The sequence below is a fragment of the Poecilia reticulata genome, linkage group LG2 (assembly GCF_000633615.1).
Source record: "Poecilia reticulata strain Guanapo linkage group LG2, Guppy_female_1.0+MT, whole genome shotgun sequence".
Taxonomy (NCBI): Eukaryota; Metazoa; Chordata; class Actinopteri; order Cyprinodontiformes; family Poeciliidae; genus Poecilia; species Poecilia reticulata.
The window spans coordinates 27976043-28000481 of NC_024332.1; the positions used below are offsets into that span (position 1 = coordinate 27976043).

General features: G+C 36.5%; 2 protein-coding genes across 4 annotated transcripts; one reads left to right on the forward strand and one right to left on the reverse strand.

Moving 5' to 3' along the window:
• The first annotated feature begins 210 nt into the window (after positions 1–210).
• LOC103459613 (OX-2 membrane glycoprotein) lies at positions 211–10936 on the forward strand. The gene is made up of 7 exons (XM_008401343.2): positions 211–371; positions 1373–1453; positions 1544–1864; positions 3072–3401; positions 6981–7265; positions 8557–8658; positions 9443–10936. Exons 2-7 carry the CDS (start codon positions 1381–1383, stop codon positions 9448–9450), a joined length of 1119 nt encoding a protein of 372 aa, XP_008399565.1. The 5' UTR covers positions 211–371; positions 1373–1380; the 3' UTR covers positions 9451–10936.
• On the reverse strand, positions 9773–24420 carry si:ch211-214p13.8 (uncharacterized). 3 transcript variants are annotated; one of them, XM_017303746.1, is made up of 5 exons: positions 21584–24420; positions 16626–16664; positions 16436–16558; positions 16316–16347; positions 9773–14808 (listed from the first exon to the last, which is right to left on the reverse strand). In XM_017303746.1, exons 1-5 carry the CDS (start codon positions 21888–21890, stop codon positions 14500–14502), a joined length of 810 nt encoding a protein of 269 aa, XP_017159235.1. In that variant the 5' UTR covers positions 21891–24420; the 3' UTR covers positions 9773–14499. The 3 variants fall into 3 exon arrangements, with proteins under 3 accessions (XP_017159235.1, XP_017159234.1, XP_017159233.1); XM_017303745.1 differs by having other exon boundaries at positions 9773–14811; XM_017303744.1 differs by lacking the exons at positions 9773–14808; positions 16316–16347; positions 16436–16558; positions 16626–16664 and adding exons at positions 19938–20795; positions 21169–21200; positions 21271–21384 and having other exon boundaries at positions 21461–24420.
• Between the last annotated feature and the right edge of the window lie 19 nt (positions 24421–24439).

Genomic DNA, 24439 nt, shown 5'->3' on the forward strand with positions numbered 1-24439 from the left:
TCTATATTCTATTGTCTTATCAGCTATGCACATATGTATGTTTTAAAATTAAAAAATATAAGTAGATAAATAAATAAACAAATAAATCTATTATTTTTCGAGATCTTATATTTGCGCGCAATGTATGTACCGTGACACCAGAGGGCGCAGTGGAACCAAAACGTTCGGCTCTCATCGTGGACTACATTTAATTTGGGTAAAGTCCTGCTGCCTGCGGTTAGAGTATCAGTCCGAGGGGAGCGCAGCAGCAAAACACTTGGAGGAGCAGAAAATATCGCATGCCGATGCTGGATTATAAGGATGCAGGAGATGATGCAGAGGTAGACCGTCTTAARCTGTTGGCTTTTCACATTTGTAACAAGAGGCATAAGGTGAGTCTCTGTTAACTGATACAACTTGTAGAAGGAATGTGATTGTGAACTCTGATTTGTTCTCTTGATTAATAAAGAACGAAAAGTTTTTAGCTTAACAATTTTTAGTTTAGTTTATCTGATATTTCAAAATGGGATTAAAATGTTGGCAGTTGAGAAAAATATGCTGAATTTATAAATGCACTTCATGCTTCAAGGTTCTATAATGAACTAAAGTGCAAATAATTGTTATAGCTTCTTGCTGGCTGAGTGTACAATATTTTACATGAAACACTGGCATACGGAGTTAAAGCAGATGCAATCACAAAGAATGTAGAGTAGAAGTAAACAGAACAGTCATAGTCGAAGATACAACAATATAAAATAATAACAAATAGCTGGATTTTGATCATTTTGACTCAYTGAGTTGAATATTGCTTGCTGGCAATGTAAAGCATCCAGAAGCTTGACTAAAAACTGTGTGGACAAACCAAATGCCTTCTGGAAAGGTGGGGTTTATTGGCAAAGAGGACAACGATTGAACTCTTTGGTCAGAGTGATAAAGAAGAATGTTTTGACATGAAATGGGAAGGCGAGACTTTAATAACGTCATATTAACTGTATAACATGGTGTTCATAGCTTCATACTGTAGGGCGTTTTTGCTGGTGCATGGTATGAGGTTGATGCAAACATATAGGTAAGAAAGACTGCTTAAAAAATAKGTAACTTCACTTCAAATAAAATCAAAGGCAAGATGGCTTCAACTTGGACATTAGTAGCTGTTTCAAAAGAACAGTGATTCCAAATACACATAAAAAAAACCTGGTTTTGGAAAGGATTATGATCTGTATTTTCCACTTAAAAGTTCTGATGGTAATCCCSTGAAACATTCAATCTGGATCCAGAGACCAACTAGTTCAAATGTGTTCTAGCATTGCCAAGAAACGCAGTCAAAAATTGATTTATGTTTATAAAAAAATCTATTCTGGTAATGATGAGAGGTCTTTTTAATTTTCCTCAGTGAGAACGATGATGATCCCTGTCACATGTAGAATAGGTCTGCAGGTGTCTTTTCTCCTCCTCTTAATTGGACAAACACATGGTGAGTAGGGGCACGCTAAGTCAAACCAATAAAATACAAAAAAATTAAAACAACTACTCCCGCTTACCRTTTGCAAAATATTGATTTCAGGTAGAGTGACGGCGCCAGCACGTTTGAAGGCACCAGTGGACAAACCCTTTACACTGACCTGCACGCTGTCAAAGGACCGTGGTGAAACTTTGAGGGAGGTCCGTTGGCTGGACGACAAGAATCAGACCCTGCTGAGCTACCAGCCAGGTAACAGAGACAGCGTGAGTGGACAGCAGCATGTGGAGCTCGCCACCTCACCAAAGGACTCCTCAGCGATCACCATTCGCAGGGTGGGCTTCCGTGATGAAGGCTGCTACACCTGCATCTTTGAGCTCACTCCTTCAGGTTCGAAACAAGGACAGACGTGTCTCACTGTTGACGGTAAGGAAAATATTTTTAATTATTTTGAGTGTGATAAGGTTGGGCCGTCAAAAAGGAACACCGGTATTTTGCATTTAGGATAAAATATATATTTATTAAAGATGAGATAGACACTAGTATAGTTCAGATGCTAGGAGGAGATTACAATCTAKGGGAAAGGTAGAAGAGAATAGACAGAATAAGTTGTCTCAATGGAGGAGCAATAATTAATGCAGCTTTAATAATCATAGAACCTGTTAGCAAGTGAATTTGTGGATGCATAAGTGAAAGATTCATTAAGATATTTCACATACGAGTAGCTGATATTGAAGAGGGTCCATCAATTTACTAATAGTTACCACAATCTGAATATATTTTTAGCATTGCATGATTTTRCATCAGTACTGTGAACACAGCTGAAAGAAGATAAAAATGCATCAGAAAGATCCAATAACTGAACCCTGTGTAACTCCATAATAAATTATCCCTTCCATCTCATTTATTATTTACTGCTAATAAGCAATCGTGACAGATATGTTACAKAGATAACATTGTGCAGAGAGAAGAGTCATGAACTGGGTGTGTAAAACCTCCACTTGCAACCTGAATGAGTTACAACCCCAGTGATAGTAAGAAGAGACAAGAGATAAGCTGACAAACGGACATTTTTTAAAAACTGTAAGCTCATGCGTTGTAAAGCAAGTTGTCCTCTGTTTGGCACAGACAACATTCACATCTGTTAGAGTGATAGATTTGTTAGGAAAGTCTTTTACAAAAGAGTAGCCAATATAAACRAGGGATACGTTGGCTGAAGACTGAGCTGTCACAAGAGTGTCAAAAAACACRGTGCTCTGTATTCAGTCTTCACGGTCGCTGTCCCTGTTAATATTCCATCACTTGATTGATTTGGGATGCTTTCCCTTTTGCACTCAAGGCTTAAAACTGAAAATATGCGAACMCACGTGTTCTCAACCGCTGTTAACCTCTGACCAGAAACTGACGAGCGTGCTGAGACCGGGCCAGTCATGTTAATAAAGAGCTGTGCAGCAGTGGGAGAAGGGGAGCTTAAGCTCCTAAGCAAAAACAGCTGGGCCAGATTCCACTGAGTGGTTTCTGTTTGGGTACCTCATATTCCCAATATTAACATTCTYCTTTACGCACCCCTCGTCTCCCAGCTATGTTTATTGTCTTTTCTGCCCTCAACTGATCCTTTGTGTTTCATCCGCAGCCGAAGTCACATCTGAGAGAAACAAAACAGCAGTGAGCGGCAAGAAGGCGTCCCTGTCATGCTCCTTTGGTTTGCCCGAAAAGGTGCAGCAGATACTATGGAAACTCACGCCTGCTCAGGGCGAATCAAAAGAGGTGGCCTCTTTTGCGAAGCGGAGCGACCCCATGATCGAGCCGGCTTACCAGGGGAGAGTCTGGCTCTCTGCTTCTCTGTCAGACAGTCAGCTTACGATCCAGCCTGTCGCCATCCAGGATGAGGGCTGCTACACCTGCTTCTACGAGACGCACAACGAGGGGACAAAGAGCTCTGTGGTCTGTCTCTCTACCTACGGTAAATGCTTTTCAAGTTCGTCGACATAACCACTTCAACAATGCAACATTAGGTCAAAACGTTTGTTTCCCCGTTTTTTTATCAAGTTACAGGAATTGAAAAACAATTTTCATGATAAATATGTAGTAAATATTTCCATCAAAATTTCTTCCTGAGCACATTTGGGATTTGTCCTAAAAAGTAAAAACTGAGTTACGTTGGTTGCTAAGATAGACTTTGTTTTTGGTTTCTTTTTATACCAAAGTCACTTACATTTGAATAGACCTCCTTTTAAGTAGAAAAACATGAAAAATAGGAAATATGACAAAAAGAAATTCAATACATCACATATTTCCTTCTAAATTGAGTCATTGGAGTCAAATTATTAATTGCAGTTATATTTCTGATACTTAGTAAAGCAGGGCTTCTTTACTTCGATACAGTTTCTGATACAGTAATTTGCAAAACATGCATATTTCTTCATTCATCTAGTGCAATCTCCTTCAGCTTCAGTCACATTTACCTTTCACACAATAACTGAAACACATACTCTTAAGATTTCCCTCAGAGTTGCTTCAGTGGAGATGATGCTCTCTGTGATGAATCTCAATCTGTTGAATTCCTCCTCAAAACTSAAAAGCACAAAAGGAAGAGGGTTTMTTTCYCTTTGTATTTGTCACAGTTTRAGGCTTTAGAAAAATAAAGTCTTAAACTGAATTTGCCTCCAAATTYGGGCACATTCAGTGGGTAACATTACATTGATCACGTTTTTTTAACTGAGGYGTTTGATAAAGAKAAATTTTACAGTTTGGTGGCATTACAAAGTACCTTTTGGGCACCAGGAACGTCTTCCTTTTCATAAAATTACCCAGCTAACTCACACATATGTTGGATAATTTATATTTTCAGTGGCTGGAGCTAAATCCACTCATCCCAACATAGTTTTTTTTTTTCATCATTTGCTGCTTTATTTCATTGTTATTTAAAACAAAATTTTCAAGTGGAGTGGTTTTCACTGAACCTGAGAAGCAAGGACCGACCGACTGCCGACTGCCAAAGGAAAGCACTGTTGGGGTTTTAGATATTAATATTAATCTTCTCTTCCTTTTCAATGCAAGATGCTTTAATGATGCAGCAGCGAGACCAGAGTTCTCTAGACCTGCTTCCACACAAACACTGAACAATAAYGTCGACATGCAGAATGGAGCATTCGAAAGAATGATGGAGGCAGGGAGTGACGTCCTGATGCATGACTGTGTCAGTGTTTGCCGCACACAGTGATTCCCTCTGTGCTTTGTCTGCCTCTCCTTTGTGCTCTTTTGGATTTCAACTTTTCTCCCGTTCCCTTTCTCTTTCATTAGTTTCAAGGAACAGATGTGCTTTTGTTTGAAACTGAAATGTACAGTACAGTATTTTTATTTTTTATTTTTTTACTTATGACTATGCATGATTAACATTTTTATTTTTTTCATTCCTGCCGCCTATTTGTGCCAATATTCTTCTTGGATTCTCTCCACATTGGGTGACATAATGACCTCTGCTGTTTTTTTCCCCCCCAACTTTCAGACAATCTGTGAACAGCGATGACCAACACAAACACAAATCTAACATTAATCATCCTGCGGTGACAGCATAAACCTGAACCCCTGAAACCTGGAAATTACAACCAGATCCAGAAACACTAACACAAACGCCTTGGGTTTTATGGTGAATATTTGGACACAGARTACAAATATGTCAGCCTGTAAAAAACAGTCAAAAGTTTTWGTTTTAACTTTGAACACTAGAGTTAGTGGGAGATATAATTTTAAATCTTCCATTCACAATTTATGTGCATCKGCTGAACTACTTCTCAGTCCAACATTAATAMAAATGGTATTAAGCAGCAAAAAATAATAAATTGTTGTGATGATGTGCTGAAGGCTCACCGTTGAAAAGAGCCRGAGCTTTTTAAAGAGACATGGGCCCAATTTGAAGTCGTCRAATTSCAAATTCAAATGTCTTTTAAGTCATGTTTRATATATACAGCATTTTYATAACAACTGAAAATAATTTAGTTGCATTATGTGTGTGTAAAATACAACATACAGCCCTTTTTATCCTTCCACCTACTGCTGCTGAAATTACTTCTTTGATTTCTGGGCGTTGAGCTTTGGAAAATTCTCTGGTTGGAAGATGAATCGCCACCCAAGCCTGATGTCCAAGTTTCACAGTATGCATGGTGTAAGCCAAGTAATAGGCAGGGCTTGTGTTTCTCTAGACAGAATGTTTGATGTTCAGGCCCACATATCTTTGCTTTTTTTTTTGTTTTGTTTTTTTACCGCAACAGAGTTCTGTTCTTCTTCTGGTCTGATAATCTCTGAAATGTGTTTCTGTGAAGTTCAAGTGAGCTACCACAGCCATTTGTCCACTCTGCCATCAAGGTCTTTGGAGTACATGAGCAGTGGTTGAGCGTCTGGAAGCAAAAAACTGAACCTCTGGCTAAGAGATTATTGGGTTTTTGGTCTCTTCWCTACTCCAAAATGCACTGGCATCTGTGAGTCCTTATATAACGTGCATTTCATTCCAGCCCTTGTTCAATCATAGAAACATCTTTTATGAGAACAAAATTAACCTGAGCTTAATTCTGAGTAACAAGGGAAAGCTTTTTTAATAGTCATGCATGTGAAATTTTACTTGTCGATTCTATTTTTTTATAAACTTTTTATTCATTCTGTCATTGTAGGGTAGCCGGTGTTGAATTTTGCGTGGAAAGAAATGTAATCAACTTTGGCTAAAACGTAAAATGTTCAAAAAGTGCTGTGAGTTTTTATCAGACACACTGTACTAAATAATGTCTATATAAACTATCACGTTTCAACAATATACCATAATACAGTATYCATTATTGTATATTAGCAYTAGGTTACTTATTTCTTTAAAGTTGAAAGAATACTCTTTAAATTGTATGCTGAAAAATGTAWGCTGTGTATATAGTATAACGTTATAAAACATACGTGTTTTATAACACGTATGTTTATATATTACATTAAATTAATATATATATTAATTTCATAAACGCTATAAACATAATAGCCTTCCCGTAATAATCCATATGRCGTTATCATGGCTTGGTTTTTGATCTGAATTTTCGTTCCTGTTGTCCCAAACCACCCTCACAATCCGGTGTTATCCAGACCAAAGGTGGGAGAAGTTCCTCAGTCAGAATACTGAAAGGAATCTATAACCATGAGAGCCAAATAACTGTGGCTGAACRTGTTCTTGCCAAGAAAAATGSTTTCCATCCCAGTGCATCGCATTCCTCACCCAGCCTCGAGAACAAGGAATTGAAAACAGTCTAAGATTTAGTGATGAATTTTAAGAAAACAAAAACAGGAACTTTTATCCCAGGTATCATGCCCATGATATATAATCACAAACTATTCAAAGACATGAGTCTAGGCAGTTAATTTGGCAAAACGATATATTTAGGGACTTAAAGCAACTTGCTGTCTGTTGTTATTTTGTCCTAGTATAATAGAGCATTTCTTCAATTTGAGGAAAGGCTTCGTAGCATTTTCTCTCATTTCTCTCTTGGTTCCGTTGTCTTTTTTTTTTCAGTTCTTCCAAAACCTCAGGTGAGCTACAAGACCACGTCTCCAGGCGTGATCGAAGCCAACTGCACGTCTGTATCTCGGCCTCCTGCGGAGATTGTGTGGAATGTGGAGACAGACAACCGCACCATTGGCCCCCCTGTGAGCGTGCATCTGCGCCAGGATGACGGGACCACGCTAGTCATCAGCACACTGACCGTCCAATCAGGGCTGCTTAAAGACGTGTCTGTCAAATGCTTGGTGCATCACAAAGGGCTCGAGACACCCATCGCTGTATCCATGAACACTAAGAGTAAGTTATCAGCAAACATCTACATCTTTGTTGATGTTCTGTCCTTTCTGCAGGTAATATGTTAACAAGTATCACCTTTTTGATGCAGTTTTGTTGATTTAAATAAATGAATACATATGATTACAGCAGAAAACTGCTGTGACATTACTTAGCTGCCTTTCTTTCTGCCTTATCAGCCACAAAAACAATCTGAAATAATAATCCATTAAATTTGAAATGTTTTAGTTTAGATCTTCCTACTAAGAACTGCTGAACTGGTTGCTTCTTTAAAAAAAACATGTCAGTAGAAGTATTTTTAAATTTGACAGTATCCAAACAAATTATCTGATAATAACAGAAAGATTAATTTCATTTTTTTGTGTCATTTATCATAAAGAAGCATAATTTATGATGTATTTACTCATAAACATGAATCAAATTTGAATGTTTTTTTTAGCAGATCAAAATTGCATTCCTGTTATGATATGTTAAATTATCTATCAAGCATGAACATAAAATAACCCAAAAAGTTAAATCATTTAATATTTCACCTACTCTTTTTTTATTTTCTAGTTTGAACAGATCCTAACTATTTTATACCAAGTGGACTGAAATCAGCAATAAATAGGAGTATAGCTGTGATAAAAAGCAACACTTACATATAAGTAAGAAAACTTAACAAAACACTTAGAATTGAGACTTTATTTCCTGTAAAAATAAACAACTTGTGTCTTGAACAGCACTTAGAAATGCTTCTCTGGAACGATGTGGTTTCCTAGTATCTTGGAGGGGTAGGAAAAAAGTTCTAGTTGAATTTATTCGACTGCTGTCCTTTGCCGTGAAATAGTCTTAAAGGAACCAAACAGAGAAATACAGTTTCAAAAAAGGAAGACTGTGCAGCAGACACATGCAGATTTCAGATTGAGAGCTTTGGATGTATCAGCCATGCTATGTCTGCAGGTGCTTTGCCAATCTAAACTTCAAATTATTTACAGCTTCAAGTTGAGTGTAATATAAGACTCTAAACCTGTATTCATATTTAGCTCATGCATCACTGCTTTGGTTTTTGCCAGCCTTAAATTTACCTCAATTCACAGGGTCAAGAGTGCAAAARGAGAGCAGTTGGATGGTAACACTATAAATTTAACCTGCAATTGAATTACTGATGACCTGAAACAGAGCAGCAGTGTTCAGATTAGTGCAAAACAGACTGTGCACATTTCAGCACGTCAATTACATTAAAGAATTACATGTTTTACAGTTAATGGCAAGTAATGAATCTCCTGATCTGGTCTGTCTTTTCCCCTCTTAGTTGGCACGGCTCTCACCATCCTGATCTCGGTCACCACGGTCGCAGCTCTGCTGGTGATGTCCTTGTGCTTCTGCCTTTGGAAGTGTTTTTTGCGTAAAGAAGGTGAGCGCACGTTTGTGCTTGTTTTCTAATGCATGAAGGGCATCTCCTAATAAAAGAAATACCCTTTGAAGCTAATTGATGTACGTACGTTGTGGAGCAAGCTGCCTTAAATCTGATTGTATAAGTTAAAGGTCAATAATATTTGAGGAATTTTCAGGGAGGGAAAAGAAACGTAATAAATTCCCCTAATACTCACAACAGCCTTGCTCTGCAAATATTCTTTCTAGCATGAGGTTTTATTTTAAAATAAACAGAATTTAATATCTGGGCTTATTCTAGTGTGTTGCTTGGCAAACCACCCCAGAAACAATAAAACAGTATGTTCCTGTTCAGATTCACTTAGGTAACTGCACATATGTTGTTAGTGGCCAGAAAAGCAAGTTTCAGTGACCAGTAGGTGTGTCCAGTCATGTTCACTTTAAAATAACCTCATGTGTTGACATTGGCTGGCTTTTCATTATGATGAGCTAATATGCAAAGTGATACGTTTACCCAAATCAGGACTTCTATACACCAGCATGACTTTYAGGAGAGCACTAAATAGCACAAGTTTAAAATCTAATTCAATTCAAAAATACATTGAAGTTTGACTAAATGCAGTGACACAGTTCTGCTGTAAAATTATTTAGTGACACTTTGTTAGAAATTATTTCCCAAAGTTACAGTTTCAGAGTTAAACTAAAAACTAGCAGACTAGGTCCAGAGTGACAGTTTCCTTTAAAATTGCAAAATTTCAAAATGTATTTCTGTTTTCCGTGAACTCTTTGTACACATTTCTTTTCAGATAATTAATCTTAGACACAAGAGCTGAAAAGAGGATCTTCTCAGGACCGTCCTGATGRGAACGTCWCCCTGCCGTGTCCTCGTCTCTCATCATCGTCACCATATCTGTTACTATATGGTTGGAAAGGGAAGATGCTCTCAAATTCCTTAAGGGCTGTCCAGCACAATCCTATTCATCATCACCMTCTGGGCGACACTCAGCTTTACTCTGACTCTTCCATAGTCGTCTTTTTTTTCTATTTTTGTTCATCTCAGCTCTGCAACTGATTGAGTCGATGGCTACACATTCCAGAACAGCGGAGTCTCTGTGCGGCTGAGTTGAGTTATTCTGCAGAACATTACATGACCTCGGAAAACCTTTCTGCGGTTGTCTGTTTTTTTTTTTCATGAACCTCAGAGATGTGTCTTAATATTTTCTATTTTTCTTACTTGCTAAAATGTAATACAAACTCAAAAAAAAAACAAATTTGAACTTGAATGAAGTTTTAACATTACAAATACTGCAAATCTTGTCTTTGAAGTATAAGATTGACAGCTCATCATTTTGAGAGCTTGGAAGGGTTTATAAACAAATTTAAGAAATTAAAATTCTTATGGTGAACTRTAATCTGTCTTCCAAAAGTATTCATGCCATCTTGAACAGAAGAAAACCAAATTWTTTTCCTACTTGCAGTAAACTACATGTGACAGAAAAGTAACGCTGCTTATTCCCCACAATGAATCCTGGAGGTAGAAACATCGTGTTTTGGAAGGTTTGCTAGAGATTGAGTGGGGCAAAGATTTCAGAGCTTGTGCTGTTTTTGCATGGAAAAAATGGGCAAACGCTTCAATGTTTGCAACATGACAAAATGATAAAAAGTTCAAAGGTCATGAATACTTTCATAAGGCACTGCATACCAAATGTTTTTCACAGCATTTTTTTCTTTTTCTTTTTTTTTTTTTTTTTATTATAAGGTGCGTATGTTTTTTGTTAAATGTTAAATTCTCCGGTCAGATGGCTGGAATCAATTTCAAAAGCCTTTTAGTTGCCCCTGAAGGAATGCGTGTCCTGCTGCTCACTGTGCAGTCGGGCACTTTCTCTCTCAATGCCCTAAAAAAATGACTTGAGCACTTCAGGCTAAACAGCTCAAAGGATCTCTCTGTTCTTTAAAAATCCCTCTCACTCTGGACCAAACACACAGAAACATCAAAGCATAAAAGAAAATGCATTGATGCTTCTAGTTGATCTTTTTTTTTTGTTTGTTTTTGCATTATTAACTGGCTTTTTATTATGACTTGAAGCAGTATAGCTACTGAAGCGAATGATCTGCATTTTTTTCTTGTTTATTGACGGATGTAAGACATGGAAGTCATCAGAATTACGTTAGGAATAACGTTCCTTCCCGCTGAAGGCTTTCAATCACACAAAGATACTGTATTTCAGCGAAGACACATTATGAAAACCACCATATGTAAAATAACTGTAAAAGAATAAATAAATGACTGAAAAAAGTAACCACGGAGTCTCTCTGTCACCGATTTTGGAGCTTTATGCTGTATGTCTCTAACGGGATTTATAGAACGATCAAATTCCTCCCTGTTGTACCAAATCTGCCTGCCAGATGCTGATTTTTTTCATCTAAGCAAGAGCACTGAGGGTGGATCTCCGGAAATGGTGAAAAAAAGATGCACCCATATGCTTTCAGAAACTTACACCATGCCTTTCTCAACTAAGTAATTGATGGCAACGTTCGTTTTCCTGCACAAAAAGCACGTGTGGTATTTAAATTAGCACTTGTCAGCTGTAAAATAATTATTGATTACGTTAGCCAGGMTAGGAATTTGTGTTACACCACCACGTCTTCGACATTACGCCAACCATTTCAGAAATGATTCATGTTGTAGAACCTCTCAGACTTAGACTCACGTAACTTATCTCAAAAATATAAAGCGCGCATGTATGTGTTGCTTGAAAGCTTATTTGGGAATGCGTGYGTAAAATAAACTTATGTGTGAGACATTTCAGAGAGATATGTGTGTCTTATATCATATGTATATTTTGGATCAACTACATTTTGCTTGAGGAATGCAGCAGGGCAGATCATGCTCCTGGTGGTGGTGTTTGGTTCTGTGACTGTAAAAAGCTGCTCTCACTCAATCTATAGCAGTCATATGATCACATAAATGTTGTCAACCCGTCGCAGTGAGGATGACTGCTTGTGTGACAGAGAAAGAGTTTAATAGTTTTAATCTCAGAGGTTTTGTGTGCGTTGCAACTGCCAGATTGCTGAAAGTAAAAATTTCCACACAGCAAGACAGAGGTTGATTCCTCCAATGGGGAATTAATATGCAGCTGTAATCTCAGCTTTTCACCTTTCACATCATTCTGCTGGGGAAAATATAAAAGGTCTTATTAATCACTGGCATTTTTTTCTATTTTCATCATGACATTTTGTTGAGTAACAACACATTCAAAAGAATGCTTGGAAYAGATTWATTAAGGAACATTGTGTTAGATATGATCAAATTAAAATGATATCTCGGCAAGTCAGGTCACAGCATTACTTGCAACATTTATTGGATTTGTAGCAGCAGCTTTTTTTTTTTTTACAGTGATGTAACAAAAAAAWTWACTAAATTAGAAAAGAATCCCAGCTTACATTTCTTATCTTTCTCTACTTTTCGTTTCTAACTTCACATCTCCTCTTTGCGCCGGTCCAAACCAGCTCAGCATCGCTTCGTTTTTGTTTTACACAGAGACGTCACTACAATTATTCACTATTTTCCGGATAGGAACCTTGRTAAAAGTGCATGTTCACYTTTACCACCTCGACACTTCCGATCTTACTCAAGTGTCTCTGCATCAAAACCAGACATGATCATAGCAAGTCTGACTACTATGTTGCTGCAAACCTTCTCTTTCATTCCTGCAGCCCTCCGTCTGTCACTTTTTTTTCCACCTCCTGAGCATTTCCTGTTTCTCGGACCCTTGAAGCTCAGTCTCATTTACCTTTATGATCTTTACTCGACGCAGCTTCTTTATTGCACCTTTTCCCATCTCTTTCACATATATTTTTAGAATAAAGTTTCTTATTAGGTGAATGAGACAGAAATGAAAGACACTGCATCTCATGTGGTGCATTAAGATTACAGGATAGTAGCTTTAGCCACATTAACAACCTAATCATCTGAATCTGAATCTAGCACACTTGAAGACAGTGCAAACCTTTTAAATTAAATTTATAACTGATTTTATTGTTGATCATTGTTGATTTACAATTGATTGCGGGAGCAGAGTAGTTCTACAACAAATGGAGTGATGTCAAAGATCAGACATGTTGGCATTTTGTGGGTCAGTTTCACTTTGAATAATGGAATATCTGCTGCATCGCAGTACTCAAAACAAGAACAATCAGCCTAAATTAGAACTTGGTGGCAAACTGAGACCAGATCAGTATCATCTACCTGTCGACTACAAGAAAATGTGTCAACAAATGGTTTTTTTCAAAGATGTGGTGTGAAAAGAAGAAAATCAGGGCTCCCAGTGAGGCCTGGGAAAACAGTTTCAAATCTACCTTGAAGAAGCAGATATGTGTCTCTGATGCTTTGCGTTTTTGTTTGTTTGTTTTCTTTGTTTGTTTGTTTTTTTACAATAGAAACCACAAATATTTTACGAAATACAAAACATTGTCAAGATTCTACCAGTGTTTCTGTTGTTCTTTATTCTTTTTCTTTTTGTCTTCTAAAATCTCATGTAAACCTATTCTCAGTTGGTTATTTACGTATTATGAAGTAAAACAAACACATTTATCCAATAGAAATGTTTTTCCTATATCTTACCTTGACAGAGTTTCCTGTGTCTCAGTTTGTCAAACTGCAAATAAAGTTAGTTAAGCAACTAACTAACTAAATGCCTTTGGCATTATGAATCCAGAAAAATGACAAATATCCCAGGCAGAGTTAGGCTTAGAATTATTTTTATTCAAGCTAGAGGTTTGTTTTTGATTTAAAAAAATTTAAAAAAGGGGACACAGGCATCTATCAAAAGACAGAACTCAGATGACTATCAACAACTCTTCTCATTTACAGCTTCATAAAAAGAGTCAGGAGAAAATGTATTTACATATTTCTCAATGATCAAAGGAAAAATTATTATTGGCATTATTTGTGGTGAGCTCCAGCTCTTTTATGTTGGTCATTCTTCTTCCCATCACTCTAGTCTTCAGCTCCCACCACAGATTATCAACCGAATGTGGATTGTTAGTCTGACCGACCATTTCAAGAAGTTAATGATACTTCCAGTCAAACGTGACATGTTGGTCAAATGGGGGTATGAATAATTTTGACTGTATCTGTAACAATAGTATCATATTAAAGAACTAAAATCTACCAAACCTGTCTTGTTGGCCTTTTGTGTCCATTTCTTTTGTTTTGTAAGTTTTACAGGATGCCTGTGCATGCTGATTGTTTCTGTAATAAAGTATTTGATTGGTCTTAAATATTTTTTATCATTAAATATGAATTTGACTAACTCTTTCATGATTTTTTTTAGTATCTTAGGTGACAACTAAGATACTTATCTTAGTTAAGACGCTCGTTTCACCACACACACACACACACACACACACACACACACACACACAAAAAAACATTCGACCTTCAACTTCCTGTATTCTTGAGCCAAAGCACTCAACTGTGGTTTACAAGTTAGGAAATTTGTGTCAATGCAGCCATGATGACACACTGAATGTTATACAGGAAATGTGTGATAGAATGGCTTTATGTGTTTTTTTTTTCTTAAAGTCGTTGTATGAAGTGACATAAAATTTCTGGCATTTAATAATATTAAGTAATGGTAACGTACAACATATATTTGTTAAAAAAATAATGCTTTCAACATTTCAAATCCTATAATAACATAAAATGATGAATACACAAGAAAACACTATCCTTTGATGCCTCTCGTGTCTACTTTAAGCTCTATGACCACAACCCTCTTTCTGCACACCGTTCCATGACGCTTCCACACAAGTATGGATGTTTCTAAGTTATTCTTAGTCAGTGAAAATTACTCAACTTTTAAGTCACATTGATAACAGCGTAATTTGTCTTTGAGTCTTGTTCACATGTGTAGTTTCTGACTGTTGTCCCACGCTGCAGGTGGTTGATGACAGCGTACACTTCGCTGTTAGGCGCTTCTGTTTTCACTGTTGTGTATGTGACAGCCAGCTGGCTCCCAGTGAGACCGAGAGCAGGTGATGCTGATGCTGTTCTTTCCGGTTGTCTTGTAGAATAGATGTCGTTCAGAACTGAGAAATGAGTTCGCAGGCCGGGCGGAGAAGGGGCGCTCGCTTTGGGGAGTTCTGGTATCATATGTAAAGATATTTCCTGCTAGAGGGAAATAAAATGTAAAAAATACTTAAACTGTACAACCACTTCAATGTGAAGAAAGTCAAGATGATCTTAAACTCTCAATAGAAAGGTTTTTCTCTGCTTCTTTCTACCTGCGTTTGGATGTTTCATCTAAAATCTACCAAAACTTTTTTTGGACATAGAGGGGTGTTTTCGTCTACCTTTATTTGAAGCCTCGATGTAGAGACGGAAACACCGTCAGTATTTTTATCAGCTGCGTTTCAACGGACTGCTATATTTCAACTGACCACTAATTACACTGAGACTCTGAAGCCTGAAGCTGTTTTTTATAAGTCATGCTGCAACTGGTCTTAGTGAACTATTTAGTGATTTTTCTTTCTCATCTCCTATCAGAAATAAATATTGTCAAAAATTATTTTGAATCTATGACTGTCAGGGGTATGAATGAATGTGTACTCAGCTGTATTCAACCAGGTAAAAACTATCTTCCCATTGAAGTTTTATGTATATTACAGAAGTCTCATGCTCTATGTGATAAACCTTTTAATAAACCTTATAATCAGAGTGAGTTATCCTGAGCAATCTTCAAAGTCATGCTTCTTTAAGCTTAGGTTGCCGGAGGAAAAACTGATCATTTCTCTGTCCTCTCATCTACATCTACTGTGTTATTAACTGATATTTTAAGTTTTCTCTTAGTTTCTATATTTTCCTCGAAGCTACATCTGGTAGCTTAGCTCTGATGCCTTCCTGGAGGAGCATATCGGTTGAGAAACTGCACCAAAACAAATTAATGTTCTCCTACTCTTGCCATTAATTTTTTACTTTTCTTTAAAGCAGAAAATATTCCCAGTTTAGAGCTTCTGTTTCGGTTTTTGTGTCTCTGCCTGGTCTTCTTGAAGCCCCAGCTGGTCGCTGCAGATGGCAGTTCATACTAAGCCAGGTTCTGCTGGAGGTTTCTTTCTGTCAAAAGGTGATGGGGGGAGTTTCCACTCCACTGTCACTAAATGCATTTCCAGTATGAGGGATTACTGGTAAGTCAACGGCACAAAGCAAGCGATTTTCTGCATCTTGTTCGTACAAGATGCAGTGTATTTCATTTAAGTCTCATCCAATCTGCTGTGTTTCCATAACTGGAAACTTTTTAACCATCTTTAGTAATAAACTGAACATGACTGCAATGTTTGATACCGAGGAAATGTACGTATGTATAATTGGATTGAGTTGACTTTTTTTAAATTGGTTCTTTTTAGATTACATAAGTAAACTGAATTAAATTCAGTAGACATAAACTATAAAACATCTCCAAGATGCTGCAGAGCATTTCAATGTTGTGGCGTAGCCTTCGTCTGGAGTGAAGGGTGTTTAACAGACTGCGTCTTTTTGATTATGACCCAACATTACAAACTATGCATGATACATTTTTGGAAACTGACTACACTACCTCACAGTTCATGTTATTGTTCTAAATAAAATGTGAAGCTTCAAAACAATAAATTAAAATCCACTATATAAAACTGGTTACCTCTTGATGTTTATTGTAGCGGGTCCACGTTCCTATGAAAAACAAATTTAAGGGGATTAAAGATGCAAATACAGTATTGTAATAGTTATAGAAGCAACAGAGCTAAATTAATAGTCTTACGTTTCCAGCCCTGAAAGAACACGAGGATCAACACTATCGCTGCAGCGATCAGAAATACAACGGTAATGCAGATCAGGAAGACGGATAACCAGGAGCGATCGTCACCAATACTGTCTGAGCCAACTGCATGAAACAATAATGTTAAAATAGATGTAAAATTAAATGTGTAACATTACATGAAGCTTCTTACCTTCATCATCATCAGGGTTTTCTACTCCTTTGTTCAGTTCTTGAGCAACAAAAGAAAACAGCTATGATTAAAATATTGAACCAAATACATGCATTTCACAGGTAAATCTTAGTAGTAAAGAAAAAAAAAAACCTGAAACTGAGATGTTGATGTGATGGCTGGTAAATTCATTACTGTGTCCTGAAGCACATCTGTACAGGCCGTCATCATTAATGGAAACCTGCTCAAAACTTAAATATGAGATCAGATTCTCTTTGTCATGTTTCTGTGTGATTCTTATGTTCTCCGTGTCTGAAATGTTTTTCCAGTTCCCTGTGTTAGAGAATTTAAACCATATGATACTGAGTGACTCCCCACAGTGTTTGACTGGACACTTGACTGTCAGATTTTCTCCAGGGGAAACACGTTTTGTTGCTCCTCTTCGCACTTTAGCCGTCACGTCACATGAAGAAACTACAATTCAAAAAAATTTATGTGAGTTTAATGACACAATTTCCAAAGTTCTACCAAGTACAGTAAATATGATATTATGCTTATTTTGATGTAAAAGAGGTCTTTATCTCTTCAAGATATAATGTTACGTGCCAATCCTGTTTAACTTAATAATGACCAAACATTTACTGACATTTTTTTTGTTTGGAAATGTGATCAATAAMGACAGTTTATATTCAAGCAAATTTATTGAATTCTCACAAAGAATCCTTTATGTGAATCAGCATTTTTAGATGCCATTCTGAAAATCGCATTTACTCAAATGACCTATATTGTCAAACATTTATTTGTGTTATTAAACACAATGATATTCTCTAATATGTCACACAATGTTTTCTTTTATTTCATATTATTATCCTGCTCATGATCAGTGAAACGTTGTAGGCAGCTCCAAGACAAAGAAGACAAATCAAAGAATGAAGGACTCTTAAGTCTAATTAGTATTAAGATCATTCATTTAAACTCAAAATAAACCATGACCAATATTAAAACTGGGTGAAGCTCTCGCTGTATACAACGTACTACATTTACAACACAACATGTTTATCAAAACACAACACAATACCATACATTTTTTTCCTAATATGAATTAAAAAAGACTAATAGTTGTGTTAAGGTTCTGGAGATGTTTATCTAATACCAGAAAAAAACTATTAAAACTTTTGGCTCACTACAGAATTATTACAGGGTCTCCTTTTTGTATAACTAGTTTTTAACTATTAGATTACGACAGATAATATAGTTTAATAAAACATTTATAGATGTTTGTATGAAAACAGTAAATATCCAGTAATTATTTGAGTATTTTTCTTAAATACTTTTGTCTTTTTAACTTTTCAACTGACTCCTGATTTAAGCCTCATCAGTGAAACAAATGATAAATCAATTTAAAGTTTTTTGTTTGTTTCTATTTTAATTCATTTTAACGGAAGAAAACCTGCCATCTGGCAGTTTTGCTGTCACGTAAATACTGAGTCTCAATCACACTCAAATAAAATCTCTTCCGCTGCTTTGATGACAAACTTACCAAATTAAAACTAAAGAAGTTGAAAAAAAAACTTACCTTTATTGTCTCTGCAAAGGCAAATAAGCACAGCACACCAAATTACCAGGAGCTGCATTGTGCATCATATGCTCATCACAAAAACCTTCAAATAAGGTGCTGCAGGTTCATTTTACTTATGACAAGTTAACCACTTCCTGTCTTCGACCACCAAGCACGTGTTTTTCAGTACAGCATGAAGTGACAAAATTCCCCGTGTGCAAAGATAGAAAGATGAGAAGAAAAATTACACATGCAAAAGTTATTTCAGCATTCCCAAGATCAGCGCAGACACATACCTGCACTTCTTATGATGAACTTCAGATCAACTCTCCTCAGAAACATGCACAAAGTCATCACTGCAACAAGCAACGATTTTACCAGAAGCTCTGCAGAGAAACCTCACATTGATCTGAAGACCACAAAAAAAAACACCTTCATCTGATGGTTATTGTTCCAAACTGAGAAGATGCCTAAATCACTTGTGTACAGACCAGAAGTCTAAATCATTTACAATCCGGAGCCATTTTTCCCTTGAATCCAGTAAAATAAGACTTATGTAGAGTTATATTACTGTTTGAAAAAGACAACATTTAACTTTTGATAAATATCTATTTTTGGAAATGTAATGTCATTTTTAAACAACCAAAATTTTATTTGTATTTCTATGGATAAAAGTACAACTTGTACTAAAAGAGATCCCCAGATTATAAAATGGACGCTCGACCACACTTGATCATCTTTTCTGTTGTTACATTAGAATTTAATCTACACATTCCCCAGTCGCTTACTTGACAGACTTGTCTTTAGTAAGATACAATATTATTTTACCAACATACAGCGATGTATATAACTGTAGCATACAAACTATCAGGAAAAGTTTTCTGTCCATGAGGCTAAAAAGGCTCATCACCAGCCTCACAAATAAATGTCTGCAACTTCACTTAATTTGTGTAATCAATATGGGAAAGCTCAACACCTCCTGACCTGCAGGTGTTTTCTTCAGTCATCTGGCCAAGTTGTATTTCAGTAACATGAGGTAAGAAATGCATGATTATCACAGATGAAAAACATCTCACACAAATTTCTGGAGATTAATGCTTGTAATCACAGCAAAATGTTTCATTTTTTACACGTTAACCAAACAGAATCTGTATTTTTCTCTCATGACGCACTTCAAATAACCCAGGCACACCAACAAGTATAAACTCACCACTTTAAGAGAAAATGACCACACAGAAACAAAGGGACTTGTTTTTGTCCCAGAATGTTCATGTTTCAAATGAGGACCATCACATCATACAAGCTGTTTTATATTCCAAAACTGGAGGCATAGATCCCTAAAATGTTGGATGTTAGAGAATTGGCTCAAGACAAAAAACAAACTTTTTGAAAGCCTGTTAGGATTAATGCTTATAGGGACTTTATGTGGGATGTCATTGTTTCTGACCAGACAAGAAAAACAGAGAAGAAGCGATTTTTCTTTTTCCTACTATTTCCCACACCATAAAAGCATCACCTGGTGTGAATACATTCCCATCTCTTTTTTCAGACTTTATGTCTCTGTGAAACAAGACAAACTCTGTTTTTTCTTTTTTTTTTCCAACAGTGCCACCTTGTGTAGACGATTAGGTGATGCTGATTGTGTGCTGATGCTTATTTGTGTTTTGATGAGAAAAAATTCAAGTAGAAGACATTTTTTTCAGTTCTTTATTGTTGACATTTGTGGTAAAGAAAAGGACAAAAATCTTATGATTTTACATATTTCCCATGCTTCATATTTTCAATTTTCAATTTGAAAAATTTCCCCCCTCATACTTAATTCAAAATGTGCCACTTTTTCTTTCGTCTCAATCTGAGAACAAAGCCTCAAGCAAATTGTAAACCCATGTCAGATGTTGTTCTTTTTAACCCTTATCTCCCAAGTCTCTTTATCATCAAAAGCTCTATTACATGGACGACCTGCCAAAAACAACAGAAACAACATGTTGTACAGGAAATGTGTGACAGAATGGTCTTGTTTTTTCTTGATATTGCTCTTTGAATTTACATAACATATCCAACATTTAATCATTTTAAGTAAAAGTAATGCAAAACTTATACTTGTTTAAAATAATAATATTTTCAGTGTTTCAAATCCCTGAATTGCAGAAATTGCAACATGAATTAATAAGTACACAAATGTCTACTTTAAATGTAACTGCCCTCTTTTTGCACTGTCACTTAACCAACATCCAATATAAGTTGATGTTCTGCTCAATCATACTTGTGTGGATCATCTATACTTCCACGTAAGTCTTGATGTTTCTAACTTATTCTCAGTGAGTGAAAAATACTCAACGTTTAAGGCGTTGATAACAGCAATTTGTTGTTTCATCCTGCTTACATGTGTACTTCCTGGCTGGAGCCCCACATTGTTGGTAGTTGATTACGGTAAACACTGCATAGTTAGAAGCTTGACTGTTAGCTGCTGTATCTGCAACATTCCCAGTGAGAGAGAGAGCGAGGGATGTCGATGTTCTCTCTGGTTTACTTGAAGAATAGATGTTGTTCAGAACTGAGAATTGAGTTCGCAGGCTGGGAGAAGAAGAGGCGCTCGTCTCGGGGAGTTCTGATGTCATACGTGTAGATTTTTCCTGCAAGAAGCAAACAAATTAAAAAAAGAAAACTTTACTGTATCTGAATACGATAAACTGTACAATTACTACAAGGTGACGAAAGTCAAGATGATCTTAAACTCTCATTAGGAAGATTTTCTCTTCTTCTTTCTTGTCCCTCATATCACAATGCAACCAACAGGGACACATTTGGATATTTCACCTAAAATCTACCAAAACCTTCTGTAGAGATAGAAAGGTGATGTGTCTTTACCATTAGTTGAAGCCTTTAGGTGAAGAAGGAAACACTTCTGCATTTGAACTGACCACTGATTACACTGAGACTCTAAAGTGTGAAGTTGTTTTTTATGAGACATGCTGCAAGTGTTGCAAACTTATAGATTTACATTACCTCTTGATTGTTATTGTTGCAAGTCCACATTTCTGTAAAAAACAAGGGGAGTGAAGAGGCAAATATTGCATAGAAGCAACAGAGCTAAATTAATTGTCTTACGTTTCCAGCCCTGAACGCACACGAGGATCAACACTATCGCTATGGCGATCGGAAATACAATGGTAACACCAATCAGGAAGAAGTGTAGCGAGGAGCGATCGTCACCAATACTGTCTGAGCCAAATGCATGAAAGAATAATGTTAAAATAGATGTAATATTAAATGTGCAAAATTACATTAAGCTTCTTACCTGAATCGTCATCAGGGTTTTCTACTCCATTGTTTAGTTCTTGAGCAACAAAAGAAAACAGATACGATTCACACAATGGACTAAATACAAGCATTTCACAGGTAAATCTTGGAAAAAAAATACCTGAAACTGAGATGTTGATGTGATGGCTGGTAAATTCATTACTGTGTCCTAAAGCACATCTGTACAGGCCGTCATCATTAATAGAAACCTGCTCAAAACTTAAATATGAGATCAGATTCTCTTTGTCATCTTTCTGTGTGATTCTTATGTTGTCTGTGTCTGAAATGTTTTCCCAGTTCTCTAATGTGTTAGAGAATTTAAACCATATGATACTGAATGACTCCCCACAGTGTTTGACTGGACACTCGACTGTCAGATTTTCTCCAGGGGAAACACGTTTTGCTTCTCCTCTTAGCACTTCGGCCATCACTTCACATAAAGAAACTGTAATTTCAAAAGATTAATTTGATTTTAATGACACAATTTTCAAAGTACTGTCAAGTACAATATCATGCTTAATTTGATTTTTAAAAAGTGCTTATTGCCAAACATTGCCAGACATTTTCAGTAAAACTGTACAAAACAATACATAATTATTACAGGGTCTTTTATTTATATGACTATTGCTTGTTTATAAGATTACAATAGACAATATAGTTTTAAAAGCTTTTAGAGCTTATAACATAAATATCCAGTAGCTATTTAAATATTGTTCTTAAAAATTTGTCTTTTTATTGTTTTAATTGACTCCTGACTTAAACCTCATCAGTGAAACAAATAAATCAATTGAAAGAAACAAACCTGCCATTTCTGTCACGTAAATACACAGTCACAATCATGCTCAAATAAAATCTCCTTTGTTGCTTTCTTAACAGACATCTCTTAAAATTAAAACTAAAGAAAGAAACTGGGGAAAAAAAAGCTTTACCTTCATTTTCTCCACAAATGCAAATAAAGGCAGTACACCAGATTATCAGGAGCTGCATTCTGTCCATCGTCCATCAGATGCTCAATACAAAAACTTTGAAATAAGCAGCTGCAGGTTCATTTTAGTTGTGTAGCCACTTCCTGGCCTATGTTTCTTCTTCGGCCATCCAATACGTGTTTTTCAGCATACCGTGAGGTGACAAAATTCACCGTGTGCAAATATAGAAAGAGTAGACATATTTTCACACATGCAAAAGTTATTTCAGCATTCCCAGCGCAGATACATACCCACATTTGGTGGTTACTTTTCATCAAGATAAACTTCAGACATCTCTTTTTCAGAAACATGCACAAAGTCATCACTGCAACAAGCAATGCTGTCATGCTTTTACCAGAAGCCCAGCAGTGCAAGTTGGCGCACAGGTACCTCAAAGTTATCTGAAGACCCCCGAAAAACTCTGTTTGCTAAATATCTTCTTTGGATATCTACCGTTCCACTCTGAGAAGACAGTGGTCAGTGACCTGGTAAAAACCAGCCTCTTGTCCAAGGCTATTTGCTTTGTCCAAAGGGTCCGGTTCCTGGCTGATATAGATCGGCACTCACTAATGGAGATCTGCTTAAAACTCAGATTTGACATCATCTCCTTCCTGTCATTATTCTGCCTGATTTCTTTGTTCTCTGTTTCAGGAACATCTTTGGTTGATTGTGCCACAGAATTTATATCAGAGGAAATTGAATGACACTTGACCATTACACTTGGAGGGTGGACGTGTGCTTTGTCCAGGGAATACTCATTTTCTTCCTATGTGCACTTTGGTTATTGATTCACACAGACAACCCAGGCCCACCAATATGCTCAAACTCATCACCTTAGGAGACATTAAGCAGCTGAAGAACTGAAATATGAACTGCATATAGACACTACTATATAAAAGCAGTGCAAATGAGCAAAAAACACAAGTGGAAGCAGCTAATCCATGAGAAACTTATCTTTCCTCTCTTTTCCATTCTTCTCCAGCTCCCACATTTTTTCCAGAAGCCAATACAAGTGGGAGTTCAGATCCAAGATTCAAAGCAGAAGGGGTTTTTCTTCTTTCTACTATTTTCCTCTCATAAAAGCAGCACCTGGTGTAAACAGACTCTCCACTCTTTTTCAGACTCCATGCACTCCTCCTTCACTGTTATGGTAGACAAACTCTATGTTTTCTCAACAGCGCCATCTTGTGTAGAAGATCTGGTGATGCGGATTGTGTGCTGATGCCTACTTCTGTTTCATTAAGAGAAATATTCAAGTAAAACACCCTTTTTTGCTGTTGTTCTTTAATGTTGAAATCATAGGTATAGGCTAGGACTAACATCTAATTATTTTACATATCCCTAACACTTCATATTCAACTCTAGGTTTTTTACTGTAAAACACTTCTCTTCTTCACTTTTTTTCCAGAGGAAAGGGTTCTCCAGCACCACCTACTGTCTGTCTGTGCACGTACTTCCGGGTGACCTGGTGAAAACGTCAACAATAATTGTAGAAAGACAGAAGACAGATTACAGACAATAAAATATTTCAAGGTTCATGATTGACCAATTGGATTTTCAGATTCCAGATGTTTTCTACTACACTATGTAATTCTTTCCACTTGTCACCAATTGGTCAGTGAAGCTGATACTAGTGGAKGCTTATATGTGGTTTTTTCAAATCCAGGATTGATGAGTTAAGATTTGATGATCAGACCACTAATCAAGTCAAATAAAGGCTGTCAGTAACCCGGTCCTAACTTAGAAAGGGAAGAAGACATCAGATCACAATAGAAAACCTCCACCTACCAATAATTTCATAGGTTTGTTAAAATTGGAAACATGGAAGGAATGTGAAACAAAAAGTTTGAGGATTAATTCAAATGTGTATTTCAGTACTAATGACAGAAAATGTTTGACTTCCTTTTAAGATACAGAAAGATGTTAACAGAAACTTTGTTTACTGTCTTTGACTTCTGTCTGTGAAGCTACAAAACAAATATATGTGTTAAGATTTAAAGAAATGAGAGAAA

Excerpts from the sequence above, each read along its gene's own strand:
- si:ch211-214p13.8 (XM_017303744.1), bottom strand. The coding sequence starts at position 21,890 with ATGGCCGAAGTGCTAAGAGGAGAAGCAAAACGTGTTTCCCCTGGAGAA. Across the intron at positions 21,201-21,270 it reads GTGCGTTCAGGGCTGGAAAC|AAATGTGGACTTGCAACAAT; the intron begins GTAAGACAATTA and ends TGTTTTTTACAG. Across the intron at positions 20,796-21,168 it reads GCAACAATAACAATCAAGAG|GAAAAATCTACACGTATGAC; the intron begins GTAATGTAAATC and ends TGCTTCTTGCAG.
- LOC103459613 (XM_008401343.2), top strand. The coding sequence starts at position 1,381 with ATGATGATCCCTGTCACATGTAGAATAGGTCTGCAGGTGTCTTTTCTC. Across the intron at positions 1,454-1,543 it reads CTTAATTGGACAAACACATG|GTAGAGTGACGGCGCCAGCA; the intron begins GTGAGTAGGGGC and ends TATTGATTTCAG. Across the intron at positions 3,402-6,980 it reads GGTCTGTCTCTCTACCTACG|TTCTTCCAAAACCTCAGGTG; the intron begins GTAAATGCTTTT and ends TTTTTTTTTCAG.